Genomic DNA, 23230 nt, shown 5'->3' with positions numbered 1-23230 from the left:
GAAGAAGACAGCTTTCCCCAGCTTTACACGCCCCTCACTACTGACCTGTAACTCTCCTAATATATCAGTCCTTTCAAGCAAAGACGGCCAACAATAACTGATAGCATGGCAGTTTGATGAAGTGTCCACTTGGAGACCTTCAAGCCAAATGTAAACTGGGGTTCATACATAGGTCTCCAGCTCTGGATGGCTAGCTGCATACAGTTCTCTCTCCCAGCTCTCATGGGTTTAATGTATGTGTTTTTTCTAGGGGGAGAAATAAGAATTTCAAATTCTTTTCTTGGTACTTTTCTCTGCATTCTGGTATGCAAAGGATTTCCCCTAAAACAAGTCCTTAATGAGTCAGAAGAGAACAGAGAAGCTACTGCCTGTCCGGAGTCCCCAAATTACTTTGGATTGGGGAAACTGGAGGTGTATGAGCTGAGTAGATATTCTGCCACGAAGCACCAGAAAAGAAAAATATCCCAGCCCACAGTTCTTTTCCAAAGCTTGCTGCTCACAGCCAATGTCACATGATGCGCTCCATATTACAGCACTAGAACAAGGAAGCCAGAAAAGAAAACAGCTCAGCAGCGGTGTTTCAAGAGAGTGCAATTGAACGCTACAAAAAAAAAAAAAAAAAAAAAACAAAAAACCAGGATTCCAGACCAATAAACAGAACTTGTGCAATCAAAACACACAGATGTGAATCTTTCAAAGGATTTATATGTAAAAAACAAAATAAAATAAACGTCAGTCACAATGAATGTGAAAAAAACATTCATGGGGGCTTGTTTCCAGTTTGCTAGGAATGCTGCCGTCTCCTCTCTACTCCCAGCCTCCAGCTGAAAACACGATCACTGGCATGGTGACAACACGACCTAGGTCCTTAAATCAGACTAGCTCTGCCAGATCCAGTACTCTGAACTTATCCAGGTTGTAGAAACAAGCCTTCACCACTCGTCCACCAAAATATCTTCCATTCAGATCCACCACAGCTGGAATCCAAGCCAAAAACAGGTCATTAAACACCGAGTAAGATAAGCAATTCTCAAGCTAAAGACGCTTCTGCTTAAAAAAAAACCAAACAAAAACTATTTTTAAAAATCAACTTTTGAAAATTAGCAGGGAATTACAGTGCAACTCTGACCTTTAATTGCTGATTCGACCCTCTCAAACTCTAAAAATATTCTCACTGCTTCATCATCAGGGGCACCAGGAATCTGACAAAAGAGACAGTTGATCAGAATGGTCAAAATACAGCTATGAACTGTCGGGCTTTATAGGAAAATCAGGTAGGATTAAAAACACACAGCCACCAGGTGTGGTCCCCTCGAGTTGCGTGTGGTGCTCAGTATAACCAAGGCTGAGTCCCACTTCTCTGTAGGGAAAGGCTGTTGATTGGAGCAGGTCTATAGCCATACACTGCTAGATGCCAAACTTTACAATAACATGATGTACAAGACGTGGCTATCACAGCAAGAACCAAACAGTCTCGAGCACACCCAGCTCAGAGTTTTTGCCTACTTCCTGATCTGAAAAGTTAAGCATTTATAGATGTGGTGGAGAAAGAGGTAAATTAATTCCTACCTCAAAGATGACGCATTTCCCAACCTTGCCATATTTTTCACATTCTTCCTTGGTTTCACCTTCTAGATCTTCATCAACCTCTCCAGCACCTACCATGTTCTGCAAATAAAAGGAGGAAAACCAATTCAACAGATAGATGCTAAACAAAGGGTGCATCATGCCACCAGGGCGAGCATCATAGTGAAACTATGAATGAGTTATAAGTAAGTGTCAGTTCATCAAATCATAGGCCACCCATTCTAGAATCATATGGTGCTAGTCAACTCCGTGGCACTAATAAGATATCCTTGAGTTACTGTTTCCTTTATATGGCCCAAAGTCATACTAATTGGTTAAAACAGCACAGATCAGCTGTGTTATCACAAGTTATTGAACAAAATTTTGTACTTTCAATGTACTCTGAAACGGCAAAAACACAAAACTTCTCTTCAGTCCCCACGCTAGACACATTAAGACTAATAATCACAGGTATTATGGCAACTGTCAGGTGTTTTCCAACAACACAGCAGGACAAGAGTGTGACCAGAGTGCACCATGTGGCAGGAAAAGTAGTTTGTATCTCATGGCGCTTTTGTAACAGGAGGAAGGGGTTTGAGCACTAAAATTGAAACACACAGCATATATTACAAGATGTGAAGTTAAATGTCCCCGACTCACCCTCAGTAAGACCACTTTTGTTGGGCACTTTAGTATCTCTGTTAATGGATTCGAATCGGATTTCTTGGAGGCATCGACTATAAAAAGAGTAAATCATGGTACATGTTAAAAAATTTTAAAACATGTTCATTGGGGGGTGTACAGTGAACTGTTCCAATAGCCACATTCAGTGACAAACTACTAAATGTAGTCTCTAAGTAACAGCCTTTCACTGAACTAAGTCACTTCATGGCTACTTGTAATTACTCAAACAACTGGCTCCGTTTTAACAGGCTGTTCAGATCACTATGACAGCACAAATACCAAGCTGAAATACAGGCAATATATTTGCCAATAATCCTCAGTGAATTTTAACAGATACTCGATCTTCTAAGGTTCACCAGACTTCAGATCAGGGGACGCTGCTCGGAAAGCATGATTTCAACCATGACTATAAAGCAGAGGTGGGCAAGCTACCACCCGCGGGACCGTCCTGCCCAGCCCTTGAGCTCCCAGCCAGGGAGGCTAGCCCCTGCCCCGCAGCCGTGCCACCAGCACTCTGGGCAGCGAGGCTGCAAGCTCCTACTGAGCAGCTCGGCTGCCAGTCCTGCTGCTCTGAGCGGCATGTAAGGGGGCGGGGAGTGGGGGGGTTGGATAAGGGGCAGGGGGTCCCAGGGGGCAGTCAGGGGACAGGGGGCGGTTGGATGGGGGGGACAGTCAGGGGATGGGGAACAGTGGGGGTTGGATAGGTGTGGGAGTCCCAGGGGGCCTGTCAGAGGGCGGGGGTGTGAATAGGGGTTGGGGCAGTCAGGGAACAGGGAGCGGGTTTGGATAGAGGGTGGGGTCTTGGAGGGGCAGTTACATGGGGGGGGGTCCTGGAAGTGGGCAGGCAGGGGACAGGGCGCGGGGTGGTGGGGATGGACAGGGGGTGGTATCCCAGGGGCAGTTAGGGGTGGGGGGGTTCTAGGAGGGGGAGGGGTCAGGGGACAAGGAGCGGGGGGGTTGGATGGGTCAGGGGTTCTGAGGGGGGCAGAAAGTGGGAGAGGGTGGATAGGGGGCAGGGGCCAGGCTGTTTGGGGAGGCATGGCCTTCCCTACCCAGCCCTCCATACAGTTTTGGAACCCTGATGCGGCCCTCAGGCCAAAAAGTTTGCCCACCCCTGCTATAAAGTGTTACCAGGAAACAACGGAAGGAGAAGGAAATCAGAACAAAAAGCAGCATTTACAAATGTGCAGTAGCTTTTGGACATTACAGTTACCTCATAATAAATAATGTACAGAGATATAACTATCTCACAGAACTGGAAGGGACCCCAAAGGTTCATTGAGTCCAGCCCCCTGCCTTCACTAGCAGGACCAAGTACTGATTTTGCCCCAGATCCCTAAGTGGCCCCCTCAAGGACTGAACTCACAACCCTGGGTTTAGGAGGCCAATGCTCAAGCCACCGAGCTATCCCTCCCTCCAAGAACTTAGTGAATAGCTCATCACTGAACCAGGGACTTGAACCCTGGACCCTCATATTAAAAGTCTAATACTCTACCAACTGAGCGAGCCAGGCTCTTAATTTCCCAGTGGTGATAACTCAGAAGATGGCTGTTTTTAAGGGCTAAGTGAGGATGTTACTGCAGAGAGGAGGATGACTTTTACATGGCATGTGTCCCAACTCACTCCACCCCTCCTCCATGCTTGGGCTGTGCTCTTGACCTGAGCTTTGGGCTGGAAAGCAGCAGCAAAAAAGAGGGCTGCATCAAAGATGCCTGTTGAGAAGGAAACCTGCTTTTGCAGGGAGCACATTTTAACAGGGAGATGAAATGGGGAAAGGGGAGGTGCCTGACTACACCGAGGAAAGGCACAGGATGGAGCTGGAGAGGGTGGTGGGGAAGAGAATGAAGAGCTCAAAATTTAAAGCAGTAGGGCCCAGTGCAATTGTTAACACTTAAATTCTTCAACATCCACAAAGAAAAGTGTCACCAGCCATCATGTTCCACAACTAGTCGACACTGTGTACAAAGATATAGGGTAAACAAAACAAGATAAGCCACCACTGAGCCAGATCCCTAACTCAACTCCTGTTCCCTTCTCAGAAACTGTCAAGGTGTACAGCTTCCCAGTTCCAACAGAATGGAATCAAGTTACCTTTATCTGCAGCATCACCAACAATGATCTTTCCACCTCTCTTGCTTGTTTTCTCTACTGACAGTGCTGTGCTTAGCCCTTGTTCGTGCTTCCCCAGCCCCTGGCCCTCTCTGAAACCATACTTCTGCATGATTTTATGAGCTACGGTGCCTCTGTTGAGAGAAAAAGGACTGGTTGTCATCCACTCATTTCATTTCTTAAGCAGCACTGTTAACACATTTCATCTTAGTGCTCAAGGAACTCAGCATAGGCCCTCACGATAAGCAAGTTCCAGATACCTCCCTGCAATACCAACTGTTGTGTGCAGATGGTATCTACAGCTGCTCTGCCAAGGAGCTTACAACCCATGTCTTAGTTTAGTGTTGCCATAATATTTAAGAGAACATAGAAAATACTCTAACTCCTAAAATCTTATTACATGCAGATCGACTATAAGAGCTTATAACACCTATAAATTTACAGCACTTTACAAAGCTGACTATTATCATCCCCGTATTCCAGGCAGAGACACAGACACTTCAGTCACTGAATAAAGCTGCCTGCATTTGTTAGGTATAGCATGATTTTCATTAGCAACGAATATCAGTGTCACAGATTCCACAGGACCACAAGAACTGCCAGAATGGATCAGACTCAAGGTCCAGCTACTCCAGTATCTTGTCTCTGACAGTGCCCAGCATGAGAAGCTTCAGAGTAAAACTTAAGAACTCTGCAATAGCAGATGTGGGGCAATCTGTCCCCCATATTAGGTCACAGATAGGCTTAGGTCCTAAAGCCCCATATCCCTTTCACAAAACTATTATCATTATGACAACTCAGGATATTCTCAATACCCATTAATGTCCAACCCCTTTCTGAATCTTGTTCTTTGTCTTAATGACATCCTGTGGCAATGAGTTCCACTGTTTAATTATATGTTGTATGAAAATGTATTTCCTTGTGTTTGATCTTGATTTTTCCACCTTTTAATTTTCCATGAAAGAAATTGTGAGTCAACAGTTCACTACACAACCAAACAAGTATGGACCTTTTCAAAACACAACTTGTGTTGTCTTTAAAACATTTCATTTGCAGATCATGAATGGATGGGTCAAGATGTGACTGGCCTTACAAGACTACAGAAGTTTATACTACACCACAGTATAAAGATCCCACTCTCTGAAAAGACTTTTTTTTTTTTACTTGATAGGAATGAAAGATTATAAAGAGAAATAAAAGATCAGTGACCACTTAGCTTTTTCTCAAATACACAATACAGTCAAATACAAATATAGTACATTAAAAGTACTTGATAGCTCTGGATCACTGATTCAAGGTAAGGTCTCCAGACAATCCTAACCAGATAAAAAAACTAGATCTGACTCAATAGATTGGGGGAATCCTTTTTCAGATAGTATGAAAAAACCTTATTAGAAAAACTGCATGAGAAACAAAGTATATACATATAGAAAAAGGGTTTGTTTTTGCTGTTATAGACTAACACTCTGAAACCTATAAAATACTTGTACACTTTCTTGGCTGTGAGTCTTGTAAGTGCCAGTACTGTAATCATCCTGCCGTTACATAAAATTAACATGCATAGTGTTTAATATAACCATAGTAATCACAAATAAATAATGTTTTCACCCCTCACCTTTCAATTGAGGTCTCCAAGCACTTTATAAACATTAATTAAACCTCGCTATTTCCCCTAGGTGGAATTATAAGCATTTTTTCAGGAGAGTTAATGGAAGCACAGAGTGGATAATGGGGTGGCACCAATAGCTTCCACTAACTTCAAACAGAATTGAGATGCTCAATGCCTCTGAAAACAAGTCAGTGATTTGCTCAAGGTTACACACAACACGCCTCTGGAAAAAGCACTTGGGGTCTTGAACTAGCCACACGTACTTACAAACTGGCCACACCAGCTTGGCAAGAGCAAACCATAAACCTTTCTATGGGAGAGGGTTCCAGCACTCACTAAAAACTGGCCATTCCTCCTCAAACTCATTGGCCCAATTCACACAAAACCATTGTGTACTCCACTTCCTGCTGGGTGGGCATGTATGCATTCAGATTAAGTTGTTACAGTGAAGAATATACATGCAAGGACTGTGTGGTGTTCTCCATACCGACACAACATTTTTAACTTTCATCCTCTCCTCCCGCAAGGCACTTGGTCAATGATATTTACCCCATGTTAGCAAGGAAAGAATTACTAGGCCCAGTTGGGGACCGTGGTCTTTCTGGCTCATCATATACTGGGGGAGGAATAGCTGCTTTGGCAGATGGTGCACGAGGTCTTGACTCCTCTTCAAATGGAAAAGATGGTACAGCTGGAAGAAACACGAGACATTTACTGGTTGGTTAAAATATATTTGAAGAACTATATCCGTCATCACCTCCCACCATTTTCAAATCTCATCTAAGAGCGTCATGGGCCTCTCTCTCATTTACACTGAGGCCTATTAACAGGCAAATTACATTTACACTACCTTTAAGGTCCTTTATACTGCCAGAAACTCCACCAGAGAGGCCCTTTGGGGCCATCTGCCTGTCCCAAGTCAGGATAAAGGAGGAGGGTTGGGCGTGGGGCTAGCAACTCCACCCCATAAAAAAAAAATCAAGCTGCTACAGAAACGCCAACAATAGAGACAACAGAGACTTTTACCCTGGAAAAAGAAGGGTCTTCAATTCGAAGATGCATGACGCTGGGTGGTAAAAGCCGTGAGGAAGCCACTAAGCCGATTACCCTTCTTGCAACCAGGAGGATTACCATAGGCACATGGAACGTGAGGACCATGTATGAGTCAGGAAAGACGGCGCAGGTTGCAGCAGAGATGAGGAGCAACAACCAGACCCTATTAGGCATTAGCGAGACAAGATGGACGCAAGCGGGGCAGAGACGACTGTTGACAGGAGAGTTGTTGAAGAAATCAGAAGGAGAAGGTGGGGTTGGAAAGGACATACACTACGCAAGCAGCCAACTAACATCACCAGACAGGCACTGCGGTGGAACCCTTAAGGCAAGCGGAAAAGAGGCCGTCCAAGAAACACCTGACGACGTGACCTTCAGGCTGATAGCAAAAAAAAGGGCTATACCTGGAACCAGTTAGAACGAATGGCTCAGGATAGAGGACTCTGGAGATCTGTTGTTGGCGGCCCATACCCCGATTGGGGTAATGGGCATGAGTGAGAGTGAGTGATACTGCCAGAGTAAGACAACGCGGTTTTCGTGTAAATGAGAATCAGGCCCTTTGATTTCCTTGCTCATAAAACTTACTATGTCTCCTTTCCACTATGAATTCTCTCTGTAACCAGGGTTTAACCTCTGATATATTTATATGGCATCTTACACTGATTTTTTGTTTCTACAGGTAATAAGGGCTCTATCATCTCTACTTAGCTGCCTTGCGTTAGTTTGTTTCAATTCTCCGCTGCATCTTAAGGCCATTTGTCTCCTCAACAGTAAATTCTCTGGAAAGAGGGAACCCAAACTTAAATGTTCTTTAATCACCAACTGAATTATGGAAAGACTGGGTTATGCACAATTTGGTAATAAGAGGCTTAAAAGGAGTGCTCTGTACTCTTATGCATAGGAAGAATGACTCCTTAAGACAGAACTGATGCAGCTTTAAAACTGTGTGTTGAAAGGCTCCTTTTCTGTTGATAGCTTTGGAATAACAGATTCCCAAGTGAGATGAGCAGATCAGTCTTACAAGTCAAGCCAAACTGTGGCGGTGCTAAGAAAAGTGGCAGACAAGTGTGAATTTGAGAGTTTGTTTGCATATTTAATACTATGATTTTATTTCAGAGTGATTACTTCTGTTAATTACTAATTGTACCCAAACAAGTTTGGGGAAATCAGAGAAACTGAGACAGAAGAGACTTCACTCAGGTAATCCAGTCCATCTGTTGTTCAAATGCAAGACCGTTTCCTATAGTAATTTTTTTTTTTTTTTTTTTTTTTTTTTTAAGGGTTTGTCCAGTCTAGATACAAGTGTCTCAGGAAATAAGGCTTACATCGATTCCCTTATGAGATCATTTCACACTTTAAGAGATCATACCCTTATACCAAGGTTATTTCTTCTGAGTTCCAGCCTATATTTACCTTTCCTGGACTGCATCCAATTGCTCTTAACTATACTCCTCTAAACAATTATTTTGCCTTTGATGTTTATAACCTTAAAATATTTGCTGACAGTTATGTCCCCACTTAGTCTTAAGGCTTCTCTACACTACTATGTGGGGTCAACCTAAGATACGGAACTTCAGTTACTTGAATAGCGTAGCTGAAGTCGATGTACTTAGATCTACTTAGTGTCTTCATCACTGCAGAAAGTTGACAACTGATGCTCTCCCGTTGACTCCACCTGCGCTTCTTGTTCTGGTGGAGTACTGGCATCAACAGGTGCGTGCTCAGCAGTCGATTTATCACGTCTATACTAGATGTGATAAATCGACCCCTGCTGGATCAATCATTGAAGCCCTCAGTTTAGTCAATCTTTACATCTCAATCCTCCACCACCACCTTATTCTGATAAATCATTTCAGGACTCCCAAGGGAAAGAGTTCTTTATGTATAAAATACTCACAAATAAACACATTTATACTTGTACATGCACAATGAGATGTTAATGCATTTAAATTAAAAGCTAAAACTACAAAACAAATGTCAAAAAAGTTAGAGTGCTTTTTATTTCATTTAAATTATAAGTTTTTCTTTTTAAAAATAAACCTGTTTGAAACGAAATCTGAATTTAATACAAAATACATTAAGACCAAAACTTATCAGAATCTCTTAAAACATTTAAATAAAAAATGAATATGCTGAATCGATAAGCTTCTATAAAAAAAATCTGAGTTAAAAGCTGCTGCCAATAACAAGGAAACATTTTTCCCTTGATTTTAACCTGTAAGGTCAAGCTTTATACATATGGCACAAAAGGTCATGGACACCTCTACCCCTATATAATGCGGTCCAATATAATGCGAATTTGGATATAACACAGTAAAGCAGTGCTCCGGGGGACAGGGGTGCTTTACCTTATTATATCCAAATTCGTGTTACTGCAAGTGGTTCTTCTGCACTCGCCCGTTACTTGCTGTGGCCCTCCCCGGGGCCTCCTTGCCCCAGCTCACCTCCACTCCGCCTCCTCGCAGCTCCGCTTCTTCTCCCTCCCAGGCTCGCTTCTTCTCCCTCCCAGGCTCGCTGCGCCAATCAGCTGTTTGGTGCAGCAAGCCTGGGAGGGAAGAGAAGCGGAGCTGAGGTGCACTCATGGGAGGAGGCAGAGCAGAGGTGAGCTGGGGCAGGGGGTTCGCAGCAAGTAAGGGGGGGCACAATGGAACCACTCCTCGCCCCAGTTCACCTCCGTTCCGCCTCCTCCCACGAGTACGCCACTTAGCTCCGCTTCTCCAGCCTCCCAGGCTTGTTGTGCCAAACAGCTGATTGGCGCAGCAAGACTGGAAGGGAGGCAGGGAGGGAGAAGCGGAGCTGCGGTGGCACGCTCAAGGAGGAAGCGGAGATGAGCTGGAGCGGTTCCTCTGCGCCCCCCGTTACTTGCTGCGGCCCTATCCAGGGCCCCCATGCCCCATCTCACCTCTGTTCCACCTCCTCCCATGAGCGTGCTGCAGCTCTGCTTCTCCCCCCTCCCTCCCAGGTTTGCTGCGCCAGGGAGGAGGCAGAGGTGAGCTGGGGCAGGGACCAGTTCCTCTCCCTATCCCAATATAACACAGTCTCACCTATAACACGGAGAGATTTTTTGGCTCTTGAAAACCATGTTATATCGGGGTAGAGGTGTACCATATTTAAGACTTGTATTGTTTAATAAAAGTAAATTTTATATGCTATTTTGTGTGTTTAATTAAATTCTAGTTACCATCCTAATGCAGCTTGATGTAAATCATGAGGAAAGAGTTAATTATCTAGTAAAGAAATGTATCATTCACTATTTTCTAACACAATAAAAATGCACAATTAATAAGAATCAGAAAATATTAAGCTATATAATTGCTTAAATAAAGGTATATACTGTATATACTCATTCATTAGCAGGCATGGACCCCCTCAGCTTCCTGTGGCCCCGGTTTGCCATTCCCAGCCATTCACAGGGAGCTGAGGGACTCCATGCCTGCAGACGCTCCAGGTAAACAAAACGACAATGTATTAGATATTCAATTCAGTGATTCCATAGAGTTTAAAAACATTAAACTTTGGTGTAGACCCGTTTATAAGCCGACTCCCGCTCTCTGATGCGTCACTTTTTTACCAAAAATATTCGGCTTATGAACGAGTATATATGGTAGTTATAACGCACATTCCCAGGTAGTAAAAAGTAATGCAAAGGCTCTATTTAATTGTAAAGCAATATGCTTTAATGGTTGTATCAGCCAATAAAAATCCACCTTTCTTTAGAAAATAATTGAAATAAAAATGGAAAAGTTGATTTAAAATTGAGGATATAAACTGAGGCCTAGTGATTTAAATCGCCTTGATTTAAATGTGATACACACATCACAATCTTCTCTTTAAAACTAATCTCACTGAGAAACTAAGAACCACCCAGCCCTCGCCTCCCAAGGGATAAACTCCCATCCCTACACACAGACCCTTGAAACAGAACATGTACAAGAGTACCCAGGGGTGTGGGAAGGGTGGAGAAATCCTCCCCTGCCCACCAATATGGAGCGAACAGCTCTGCAGCTGCATGGCTGGTCTACTGCTGCACTTCCACCTTTATCTAGCATGTGAATGGCTAACACAATCCATGCCATCATGGATCAGCCAGTTATACTACTCCTCACAGAAGAAACCGCTGTGAACTGCAGCTCTGAAGCATGCAGGTGGTACAAATCCCCTACTCAAGTTCCTAGCATCCTGTCCCCCTACCCTCTGCAGCAGTTCCACTGCAGCCAGGGACCGCCATGCCTGTGCAGGATCTGTCCCTCACTGAGCAGAAAGTTGAAGTAGGGACTTAAACTGTTTTGCCAGGCTTAGAGACTGTAAAGGTCAAACCACTGATTTTGGTATACATACGTTCTTTGTCCTTCTCAACAAGAGACGTCGGTGGCGCGATGGCAGCACCTCCCATGCCTGTGAATGAAATTATAAATCACATGATTGAAATGTAAGACATTCATGCAGATGAAGTGTTTTGTCATTTAGATAACAAAACTCTTCCGGACATATTAATGCAAGGCGCCCACCAAAGCGCAAACATACATCCCCAGGACTCCTACGAGAAATCACGGTGCTCGCTGAAGGCCTTTGCATCCACATTTTTATATATCTTGCTGCCAATAACAAGCATTGAAGAGGTGGAAAAAGCATCTGACTCTGGAAATCTTAGTGATGATAGTTAATAAACTGTTGCAAACTTAAGATTTCTAATATATCAAAGGGTACCATATCGTACCAAGCTGACGTGCTACAGGGATGTGAGCACAATACAAATTATGCAATACAATTACCTTAAAATCAATACCTGTGATTTTGGAAGACTGTAGCAGTAAAGACTGCATTAAAATGGAGCTTCAACTCAAAGATTGTTTGCTCATCAAGGCACCTAAAAAATTATATTGTACTCAAGGACAATTACATTAACACAAGGGTGCGAAACAGAGGGCCTTTTCCTGTCCAGGAAGTGTGAATGGCAAAGTAGTTCTGAACATACATTACAGAACATACACATTTTATTAAACATAACCCTGTTTCAAAAATGAAGGTCTAAAGAAGTGGGTCTGTATTACTAACAAGTGAATCCGCTACTGAAATTCAGAGCAGATTTTTAGTTTCTCTGAACTGAGAGAGAGATCCATCCACACAGAGCCACATTTTATTATTTGGCTCCAAAGGCCTTCAAATAAGGAGAGGTGGAGCGATTGCACACATTAACAGCAGTCAAAGCTCAATCTTTTAAAATCAAACCACAAGAATGAGCTCATGCATCTCTGTTCACTGGAGCCTACATCATTCAGAAATCTCTAATGCATGTATCTAAAAACTAATGTTAAAAGGGAATTTCACAGGCAAAAAAGGGGTCTCCTTTACCCCTAAAAAAGAATGTGGTTTTGTACTCTGCAACAGCTAATCCATAATAAAGTGACAAATGTATTATAGGAGGCCAATGAACACTAGATTCTTGAGTTGAGAAGGGAGGAATAGTTTACAGCAAAACAGAAAGAACCTGACTGCAAAGTATCTGAGTTAGACAATTCTTCTCTTACTTCTTTTCCTCCTTTCTCTCTCATAATCTTCATCTTCATCAGAATCTGGATCTGGTCTTCTTGAAAACCCACTGGCTTCATGACGGTCTTTACGTCTCCTAATAATGAGAATAGGAATTTTGGTAAGAAACTATCAAGTGATAAAAGAACCAACGTTTCAGAGAAATGCTTGCAGTGTGAATCACATTACTAGCTCCTAATCTGCATTTCATATGATCCTTTATAGAACAAATCATTTTTTAAAAACTAGATGGGGTCCAATCCTCCAACAGAGATTCACACTTACTTTCACACTGAAATCAAGTCATTGGGAATGCACAGAAATGAAGATCCGCACAGGTGGATCTGTTTGCAGACCAAACCCCAAATTTAGATGGTTGCAATGGAAGAAATGCAGGATATATTTACTAAGAAGGTAACAGAAGACCCTAGCTGATTGTCTTGCTTTGAACAGTATGCCTATAGCATTACTGGTTTTCTGCTACAAAGATTAAGAACATCACCATGGTTCAATTAGCCAAAACATTCACCATATATAAATCTCAAATTGGTGAAAACGTATTAGTAAAATAAAAATATTTGTTTTGATCTTAGGGTCATGTTTTAAGTCATGCAATATCTGCATGTACTTTAATACAATCTTAAATGGAGATCATGACAGCCCTGATTGTGTTTGAGACTGTTGTGTAATATTTGTAAATGTCTTACAAGTACCTACTTTCTTCTTTCTTAAAAAACACAAAGGGAAAAAAAGTCCCATCCCCAGCACTAGCCATGAAAGTTGTGCTAACAGAGGTCCGTTAAGAAGAGGTCCCACAGTTAGGTATCGAGGCACCTGACAAACAATACTCTCAAGAGACTCACTATGTTAAAAAGCAAACATCCCCAAATATATTTTCTAGAGACTGCACCATACAAATATTTGTGTTGCCCCAACAATGCACAGTACAGATTTGGTTACTGAAACAGATTAAACACATTACAGAGTAATCTCGTGTTCAAATCTCATGACATAAAATCATTTTTTGAAGATAGTTTGTTTCCTGAGGTTGTAGAGCAGTGGTGGGCAACCTGCAGCCCGACAGGTGCATGCGGCCCACTAGTGGATGACCCTGACGGGGCCGCATGCAGCCCGCGAGACAGTGTTTACATTGACCATCCGCAGGCATGGTTGCCCGCAGTTCCCAGTGGCCACGGTTCGCCATTCCTGGCCAATGGGAGCTGCGGGAAGCGGCGGCCAGCACGACCCCCGCAGCTCCCTTTGGCCGGGAACAGCAAACTGCAGCCACTGGGAGCTGCAGGCAGCTGTGCCTGCGGGCAATCAATGTAAATACTGTCTCATGGCACGCCAGCAGATGACCCCAGCACACGCATGGGCACACATGCTGCAGGTTGCCCACCACTGCTGTAGAGCCATCAAAATTCATTACGTATTTTTTTCCTCTCTTTTATTGGATTTACAGAAAAATAAAAAGAAGCCCTGACAATCAATGGTGAAGTTGTAAGTAACAGTAAATCTAATTCTGCAGCTAGAGGTGTAATTTCCAGTTTGGGTAGATGCACATGTGCTAGCTTTCATCAAGATAGTATCTAAAAATAGTAGTATAGCCATGGCAGCACAGGCCGAGGCAGTCACCCATCCTGAGTACAAACCTGCCCAGGACCCTCAGTACTTACTCCGATAGCTAACCTGACCAGCTACATCTGCTTTTAGCATACTAGCTCGCTCGCTCAAAGCTAGTGTGTGCACATCTAACCAAGCTGGAAAAAACCCCTCCAGCCTGAGTATAGGTTACCTTACGGTTAATTCAGATTTCAGTGACCCTTTGTGCCAATTAAGGAACAGCATGAAAGGGCCTCGAAGAGAGTCCCAGGTAGTCCCTTTCACTGGAAGGGTGGTGATCACGACTAAGAGAAGAGGAAGCAGTCTACTTGACCAGGTGGAGGGAATTAGCAGAAGTAGGACCTAGGTTATCCTTCTTGTAACGTCACTGACTACAGAGGACACACATCATGGAGGAATTTGGCCCATTTATCCTACTAATAAAGCTGGACATGTTTTCAATATTGTATTGAAATAGCAGGGGAAACATCTGCCAGCTATCCAATAAGATTAATCAGCTACTAATTTAAAATACACTATCATACAGGAACCAAAGAGCTGTAGAGTAAATGCTTATTTTAATGACACCAATGCTTTTACCTGCATTGAGGAATATTTTCTCTTATGCTTCGAGAAGCCATGAATAACAATATGCGATTAACTTCTTTTAACTCAGTGCTGAACAAAAACGTGTCCCATTGCAGAAACCCAAACTAAAGTCTTACTTTTCTCTTTCTTCAATCTCTTTTTGCCTCTCCAGCTCACGCTGTCTTTGTCGTTCCTCCCTCTGGCGTTTTACTACTTTCTCAAAGTCATTGGGAAACATTGGATCATATTCATCAGCCAAGGGAATCAGCACATCTCCTGCAGAAAACCCACTAGGTACAGGATCCTTACACAGAAAAAGCATAAATATCAATGTGATCAGCCACCTGAAAGCAGCAAATGGTATCCAGCTGGAATAAGCCAGCTGTTTTTACCACTACCAACAAAAAAGTTTAATATCTTTAGACTGCTTAGATAGAAGATGAAATCCTTGTCCTATTGAAGTCAATGGGAGTTTTGCCATCGACTTCAACGGGGCCCAGATTTTACCCTATGTCGCTTTCCTCTCAAATTTGTGTGTGCGCCGAAAACTACTGTACCACCTTTCCATTCCACACACAAAGAGATGCCAAACAAGCATAGCTAAGGTCACATTAATACCCAATTAAGTTCTCTATCCAAAACTGTATCCTGCTTGCGTAAAGCTGGGAGGGATGCTTGAATGCAAGCTCACAGGTTTCTTTCATCATCTGTCTGCTACTATATTATGGACTGACATCCTCAACCCTTCTTATTCCATCTGGAAGGAATATCTGCTTTGCAGCAGGTAACTTTCAAAAAAGCTTCATTAAGGAAGTTTGTCTTGACCCATTACCAAGCACTTAATAGTTTTTCTTACTTAATGGTCAAACATTAGATCTCTTCTTTTAAAAGACCACTTCCAAGCACGGTAGGGTCACAATTTAATTTTTTTTCAACCTACCTACCTACCTCACAGGGTTGCTTGCAAAGTGCCCTGAGCTCCTCAGAAGAAAGGTGCTATGTAAACACATACTTTTTAGTTCAATTAAGAACACTAAGGCTCGTTTACAAGGTGAGGTAATGCTCTCTACAGGGTTATGATTTCTAAAGCGCACTGATAAATTGCACATTAATTGGCCTGTGTATACTCTCCTGGTGCACACTAAAGGTTCCTTACTGTGGTTTAACATTATACTGTTTCAAATAGTACTATGTTAAAGCACACCAGCAGGGTTTACATGGTCCAGTTGATGTGCAACATATCAGTGAACTTTAGAAATCACATCCCTGCAGAGCACATAACTCCTCCCATCCTCCAGTGTAGACAAGCCCTCAGCGATCTATAGATTTCAGATTATAGCACTGGGAGAAGTTTGCATACATTTGGAATTTTCATGAGTGAGAATAAGTCTGAACAGGAGAGAGGCTAAAAGCAAGGAGAACAACTTAGACCAGTAGGACAATTAAATGAATAAGTAAAATGCAGACTACTACAGAAAGCAGAGACAGAAAATGAGAATTCAGAATAAGATGTAATCTGCTGTGTTTTCAAGATGATCTAGCCGTACCTTTAAGCCAGCAGCTACATGAGGTGGTGTGTCTACAATCTGTCTGTCATCAGAAGAGCTCCCTCGCTTCAGGTCAATCACTGGAGCAAGGACTGTCGTTTGTTTTGTCCTCTGACTCTGAAACCATCAAAATACAAAAAAAGCAGAAGACAGTAAGTTCATTTTTTTTAAAAAGGGGGTATTTACTTCATATTCCTAAACTAGATGTTTCTTGATTTCAAGAAAGCTTAAAAATGGATGAATACTGTCTCAGGCCTCAATCCTGCCTCTCTGCCCCATGCAAAACTCACCATACCACTTGCATTTTCATTTTACCAACCTATAGTTCTTCCTCAGCATTCTAACAGTGCTTGATGTTGTGACTGTTTATTTCATGCTATTTATGCACCAGCACCACGGGTAACAATACAGCTCTATGGCTAGAGTTTATTGACTGCTGATGTAAAGCTTAAACAGGAACAAAGATCCTACATAAACCATGACTATTCTTAAAGGGCTTGATCCTACTCCACTGAAGTCAATGGGAGTTTTGCCATTAACTTCAATGGGAGCAGGATCAGACCAGAAGTGTTTCTGGTTTTCTAAGTCAAGAACTGAAAATATATCATTAAAATTGAGAGGCTCTCCTTAGCGGGGAGTTTTGTTTGAATAAGAGCAGCAAAATAGGTTTTTTCTTACACTAAAGTCCTGTTGCTTTTCACATTTCACCATGAGGAAAATAAAACTTTTTAAAAACAGGATTAATACATTATTTTATATATATAGCTGGAAGGGTATCCAAGGGAAGACAGACTGAGATTGGTACATCGTGTCTCAGAACCACGCAGAAGGGGGTGCTTTAAAAGAACACAAGTATCAGTTGGAGCCTTATTTCAGGTTTCATTTGTACAGAGTTCATTGTAAATTAAGGACCAAATTTTGCTCTCAATTACAGCAGCATAAATCTGGAGTAATGGCACTGATTTCCACAAGGGTAACTGAAAACAGGATTTAGCCCCAAGAAAGGATTTTACTATTTAAAAGTTTAACTATAATTTTCCTTCTTCTAATTGATCTTTGCCCCAGATACTATGGAGACTTTGACAGCAGCAGCCTGTGACTGAAGCACACGAAAAATACATTCATTTATCATCAACAAAAGAAGTAGGACAATGATGATGTCATGCTGCAATATATTAATAGAGAAGACAGTTCGGTACAAACTTGCTTCTTAGCTTTCCCTGAAGGAACTAGTTTATACCTTCTCTGCCTTCCTTTCAACCTTCTAAGTGGACAGGAAATATTCTCAGCAGCAATTTCTGACCGGACTGGTAATACCGGGAATCACACCACAGTCACTGGAGGCTTTTAAAATGATAAGCATGAAATGATGCAAGCTGGCCAACAGCAACAGTTACCAAATACCAAGAAGCACAAAACATCTCCAATTTCCCATCACAGGCTGAAGCAGTCTTGCCTATTCACTTATTTTTAAAATACTTAAGTGCCTAATTTAATGTCTTCAGGGGTTAAATTTGGGCTCCACATCAACACTTAACTCCATTATTTATTTAAGAAATGAGAGCAGCTCCGATAGCCATGCTGTGCATATATTGATTATGCTATACTTTACATGAAGGGTCTCAGAAAACTTATATCTCTTTGTTCTTGCTTCTAATGTGTACTCCTGGGGGAATTTCGTGTCACTGCATGCGCGCAGAATTCATGGCCCCCGCAGATTTCTTTACTTCCCTGCAGAAAAATGACTTCTGACGGGGAAGCAAAGGGAAGCCACAAGAGCAGTCATGCACTCACTCCCCAGTAGTGCAGGCAGGTCAGTTTGGGCATCCATAGCAGCAAGTAAAGATGTAAATCACAGTGGGGGGAGGGTCGGCAGATGTACATGAAAGAGAGAGAGAGAGAGAGAGACTGTCCATCTCACTCACTATTGTGGCACGCTTGGCGTGGAGGGGCAGAGCTTTGGAGTGTTTTCCAAGAGGCAGGTGCGAGGCAGGCTCTGTTTCCTCAGGCAGAGCAGAACACAGCAGCCTGCCTGCTTGGTGAATTGTTCCCGTTGTTCTTAGTGAATTCCACCAGGAGTATAAAAATTGTAAGGCTCCTTTACGTTGCCAGTGTGGTGTAAAGGAGTCTTATTGTAAAGGACAGTAAGACCTTATAAATACTTATGGTGCTTTAGTGGTTAGAACTGGTCTAAATTTTTGGACTGAAAAAATTTCCTACCAAAATGTGCTCCATGAACTATTTGCTACTGACCTTTCTGGAGATGGTCAGTAGCCAGTATAAATTGTGAGCTGGAGTCCTCAGTCCTCAGTTGCTCTTCAGTTGCCTATGATGAAACACTGAGCATATGGCTGCATATATTTGTTGACTAATAACTAAAAGTAAAGGGTCAAACCTAGCTACATTACTCTTAGACAGAAGGGGTTTGGTGATTTCCTCCAAAGCTCCCCACTCCCATTCTCCATCCATTGTATTGCAATTTAAATAAATTACCAAAATACTGACGCCAGCTTGATTATATTGCGGTATTTTGACAAAAAATATGCAGAATTTTAAAATACTGTGTGCAGGATTTTTAACGTTTTGGCGCAGAATTCCCCCAAGGGTATTCTATTAGTGCCGCGTACTACCAACTGAAGGATAAAGCCTGACAATGCATCCAAAAGTCTGTACAGCTGGGGAAATGTACACTCCACAGAGCGCTCAGTACAAAGGAAATCCTACTGAGACCAGCATTTCAGAAGAAAAACTGAAAAAGACAGCATTCCCAATGGACAGCAAGCTTGAGCCATCAGGAGCAGCAATATCTGTACCTTTGCTTGTGTGAGAGCCGCTTTCTTCACCTGCAACTGAGACTGCAGGAGTTTGAAATTTTTGGACCAGCCTTCTGTTTTTGAATCGCTGGTTTCTACTCCCAGGTCATCATAAAGTGACATTTTCCCCTTCAGTTTAAAACTAAAAGACAAAAGAAAAGTTAGGCTGAATTAATAAATTAACTAAATATTATTTTGGACACATTTGGACTCCAAGGTGTTAGGGGAGGAGATTTATTTTTTAAGAACTATCGAAGATCATCAACAGACCTATAGTCAATTTCCTTTCCAAAACAAGGGCAAATTCTGAAGAAATAGCAAAAGATTAGTCCCTAATTTTTCTTCTCAGACAATGGTACTTGTGTCTGTCTGTCTCTCTCATAAAGACCATAGGGCAATGAAACAAGCTACGATTCAAAAAGCGGTGCAGTGCTTCAATAAACGTCACCCAGGCATCAAGTGATATTAGATATTTTCTAATATTATGTATGTGGTGTCAGATGCAGTGAATTCACCATCACTCAAAACTTTTCAATCAAGACTAGCTGTATTTTTAAAATGTATGCCACAGCTGAAAGCGAAGCTCTGGGGTTAATGCTGAAACTACTGGGTGAGTTCCCAGGGCATTATCCAGGTAACACTAGATGATCATAATGTCTTTAAATCTATGCATATATGTAGATTTTTAAATTTAACTCTTCCAGCTACACCTGAGAACTTTTTTGTATCACCCTACTAAGTAAAAAGCCAATATCCTTCTACACTAATTATGTTTGCCAAAATATCACCTGATGTTTCCATAACACAAAAAGGCCCCCCAAATGCTTTTCAAATTACAGACAATAAAACTGCATAACATTAACAGCAAAGGAAAAAAACACATTCTCCATGTGATGTTACACCTGAATTTGAAAAGGATTCATGCAAAAGTCATCACAGGCCTGCAGCCAATCACCCGAGCTGCATTAAGAGATCTCAGCCAACTGTCATCAGTAACACCTTCTGGTCATGGGTCTCTCACTATTAAGGCCTTGATCCTGCAATCAGATCCACAGTGGAACCCTAATGACATAGGACCAAGGATTTTCCTGTGTGGAACCAACTGCAGGATTGAAGCCAGTGACATTTATGCCATGTGATGACTGACAGTAGGAGGAGGGCCCAGCGCAGTACTGTGAAGGAAAAGAAAATAGTCCCCAAAGGCCCCAAAAAAGCCAGGGGAAAGCATGAATGCAGTCCCGCACTACTACAAATTATAAAGTCGAGTTTACTCTATTTGGGGAAATCACAGAGGTCAGCAGACCAGCAGCTCAATGGATGAGCCTCACCCAGAGAAAACCACCTTCATGATCATGGTATCTCCTCTGCCAGGTAAGTATGTGAGCAAAAACTTTATTAACTTCACTGAACAATGGTCAGGACTGACCATCATCCAACATTATTCAGCATCATGTTAATTTTGATGCATTGTTCCTAGCAATCTGATCATTCAAATATATTGGGACTCTGAGCCATGATGGTATTGTTGTACAACTCACTGGAAGCATAATTAGCATAATTTATGTTTAACGCTGTGCTCTTAAAAGCAGTGCATGAACACTTTGATTATACAGTAAACCGAAGATCATGTAACAAAGTTCACTGTACACAGAAAACTGATTTCATTTCGCACTGGGACGGAAATAAGATGGTCACCTGGGGTAGAGCACACTGCATAGAAACAGACGTGAATTTTCACCGTGGCTATTGTTATTGTTTGTACTGCAGTAGCCTCCCCAAAAGCCAGTATCAGGATCACTTGGCCACATGTAAACACACAACCGGGGTGACTCCTGCCTGAGGAGACTATAACACTTAACACCAGTTATGAGAAAGTGACAAACCCCAGTTCTAACAGGAATAGGGTGACCAGATGCCCTGATTTTATAGGGACAGTCCTGATATTTGGGGATTTTTCTTATATAGGTGCCTATTACCCCCCACACTCTGTCCCTATTTTTTCATACTTGCTATCTGGTCACCCTAGATGGGAAGGGCCATAGGCACTAGCCCCTGAACAGAGCCATCACCCAAATCACACACACCCCAGGCCTGCAACCAACCACCCCTGCTGCCTGGATCTGGCCACCCCCTTGGTTCCCAGAACAGCCCCATCCCCCTTCCAAGCCTCCTATGTAGGCCCCCAGCTGGCTGGGCCCGGTGGCCCCCCCATCTACAGCCCCGCCCCCATAACCCCTCCTAGTCTACCCCCAACAACCCACGTGCTGGTCCGCCCCCATGAACCCCCTAAACTACCCCATACCCGCAACCCCCGAATTATCCCACCTCCCACCCTACCCCCGGCAGCCCCTGGGCTGGCCCAGCCCCCCCCGAACCCCCAATCTACCCCTCAGCAACCCCGGGATTACCCCACGGCCCCGCACCTCCCACCCTACCCCCGGCAGCCCCTGGGCTGGCCCAGCCCCCCCCCGAACCCCCCAATCTACCCCTCAGCAACCCCGGGATTACCCCACGGCCCCGCACCTCCCACCCTACCCCCGGCAGCCCCTGGGCTGGCACAGCCCCCCCCCGAACCCCCCAATCTACCCCTCAGCAACCCGGGCATTACCCCACGGCCCCGCACCTCCCACCCTACCCCCGGCAGCCCCCGAGCGGGCCCTGCCCCCCACGAGCCCCCCAATCTACCCCTCAGCAACCCCGGGATTACCCCACGGCCCCGCACCTCCCCCCCTACCCCCGGCAGCCCCCGAGCGGGCCCTGCCCCCCACGAGCCCAGCCCCCGCGGCCCCCAGGATTCCCGCCGGTCGGGTTCACGCCCACCCCCGCCCCCGGAAATGGGGGCTCCCGGCGCGGCCTAACGCCCGGGCCTCGGTTAGCGCCGACCCGCGGACACCGCTCACCCCAGGCCGAGCGCCGCCGAGGAGGCAGGGAAAGGCGGTGGCAGCGTGTAGCGCCCCGGGCCGCACAGCTCGGCCACTGCGCAAACCCTGTACGCAGGCTGCGTAACGCAGTACGGCAGCACATCACGGGAGCGGGGGGGGGGTTACGCAAACTCCGTAAGGGGAAAGCTGGCAGCTCGGCGAGAACTGCGCAAACTTCGTGTCTGAGGGGCGGTGTTCCACAAATGACGTAGCATGGCCATAGAGAGCGCAGCCTAAGGCACCGGCCCGCTGCTGACCCCTAGAGTCAGCAGCCTGATATTGCATGCAGAGGGGAAACCCACAAATTGCAGCAAGACGTTGGTCTAATGAAACAGTGGTTCTCAACTAGGGGTCGGGGGGACCCCTGGGGGGCCGCGAGCAGGTTTCAGGGGGGCTGCCAAGCATAGGTGGCATTAGACTAGCTAGGGCCCAGGGCAGAGAGCTGAAACCCAGCTGCGCAGGACTGCAGCCTGGGTCCCTGAGCCCCACCACCTGGAGTCAGAGGATGAGCAGCTCAGCTTCACAGTGGCCTTTGTGACTTGGGGCCCCAGGCAATTGCCCTGCTTGCTACCCCTTAACGCCGGCCCTGGATTTTATATGGAGAAAAACAGTTTTTGTAGTACAGGTGGGCCGTGGGGTTTTTATAGCATGGGGGAGAAGGGGGCTCAGAAAAAAAAAGCTTGAGAACTCCTGCAATAAAAGATATTACCTCACCCACCTTGTCTGTCTGATGTCCCTGCAAGAGAAGCCCATGTGAGAGCGAAGGGGAACAGGCTTCCCAAACCTTACAGGCCTTGCCACCATGACCCTGGGTCCCAGGAAATCACAAAGGCAGCATTGCCAACTCTCATGACTGGCTCGCGAATCTTGGGACCCACTGTTGCAATGATGCAAGAAGCTCCTGTGATCCCGCAATGATCAGGGATGCCCCCACACAGCAGCAATAGCAGCTTTTCTCTGACTCTTTTCTCCTGCCTCCTGCTGCCCTGGGGATTGTCCTCTGCCCAGGACCCACTTTGGTCACACTTCCCAGGACAGCACTGCTGGGGGTCTGGTAACAGAGAAGTCCTGGAGCAGCAGGAGGCAGGGGAGAGTCAGAAAAGTATTGCCAAGTCCCAGGGCAGCAGAAGGAAAGGAAGGGGCGGACTCAGGGAAGTGCTGCCCAGTTCCTGGCAGAGAAGTCCCAAGACAGTGAGAGGGGGGCTGCAG

General features: G+C 44.3%; 1 protein-coding gene and 1 non-coding gene across 3 annotated transcripts; both read right to left on the bottom strand.

Moving 5' to 3' along the window:
- Positions 1 to 685: 685 nt before the first annotated feature.
- RBM17 (RNA binding motif protein 17) lies at positions 686 to 22110 on the bottom strand. Of its 2 annotated transcripts, none has more exons than XM_050936951.1 (12): positions 22001 to 22110; positions 19101 to 19242; positions 16288 to 16404; positions 14878 to 15044; positions 12550 to 12647; positions 11360 to 11416; positions 6518 to 6659; positions 4342 to 4493; positions 2227 to 2303; positions 1570 to 1668; positions 1130 to 1202; positions 686 to 977 (listed from the first exon to the last, which is right to left on the bottom strand). In XM_050936951.1, the coding sequence occupies exons 2-12, from the start codon at positions 19221 to 19223 to the stop codon at positions 874 to 876; spliced, it is 1209 nt and encodes a 402-aa protein (XP_050792908.1). In that variant the 5' UTR covers positions 19224 to 19242; positions 22001 to 22110; the 3' UTR covers positions 686 to 873. The 2 variants fall into 2 exon arrangements, with proteins under 2 accessions (XP_050792908.1, XP_050792909.1); XM_050936952.1 differs by lacking the exon at positions 22001 to 22110 and adding an exon at positions 20372 to 21243.
- Positions 20316 to 20479, bottom strand: LOC127043390 (U1 spliceosomal RNA). The gene has a single exon (XR_007772249.1). It is a non-coding gene; the product is annotated as a U1 spliceosomal RNA (small nuclear RNA).
- Positions 22111 to 23230: the final 1120 nt, after the last annotated feature.

Source organism: Gopherus flavomarginatus, chromosome 1 (assembly GCF_025201925.1).
Source record: "Gopherus flavomarginatus isolate rGopFla2 chromosome 1, rGopFla2.mat.asm, whole genome shotgun sequence".
NCBI lineage: Eukaryota > Metazoa > Chordata > Testudines > Testudinidae > Gopherus > Gopherus flavomarginatus.
The sequence above is the reverse complement of the archived record's forward strand: the minus strand, read 5'-3'. Positions and strand labels throughout refer to the sequence as shown.

Coding starts and splice junctions, on each gene's coding strand:
- RBM17 (XM_050936951.1), bottom strand. CDS start 19,223: ATGTCACTTTATGATGACCTGGGAGTAGAAACCAGCGATTCAAAAACA. Junction 15,045..16,287: donor ATGTAGCTGCTGGCTTAAAG/GTACGGCTAGAT, acceptor TTTCTGTGTAAG/GATCCTGTACCTAGTGGGTT. Junction 4,494..6,517: donor TCTTTCCTTGCTAACATGGG/GTAAATATCATT, acceptor TTCTCTCAACAG/AGGCACCGTAGCTCATAAAA.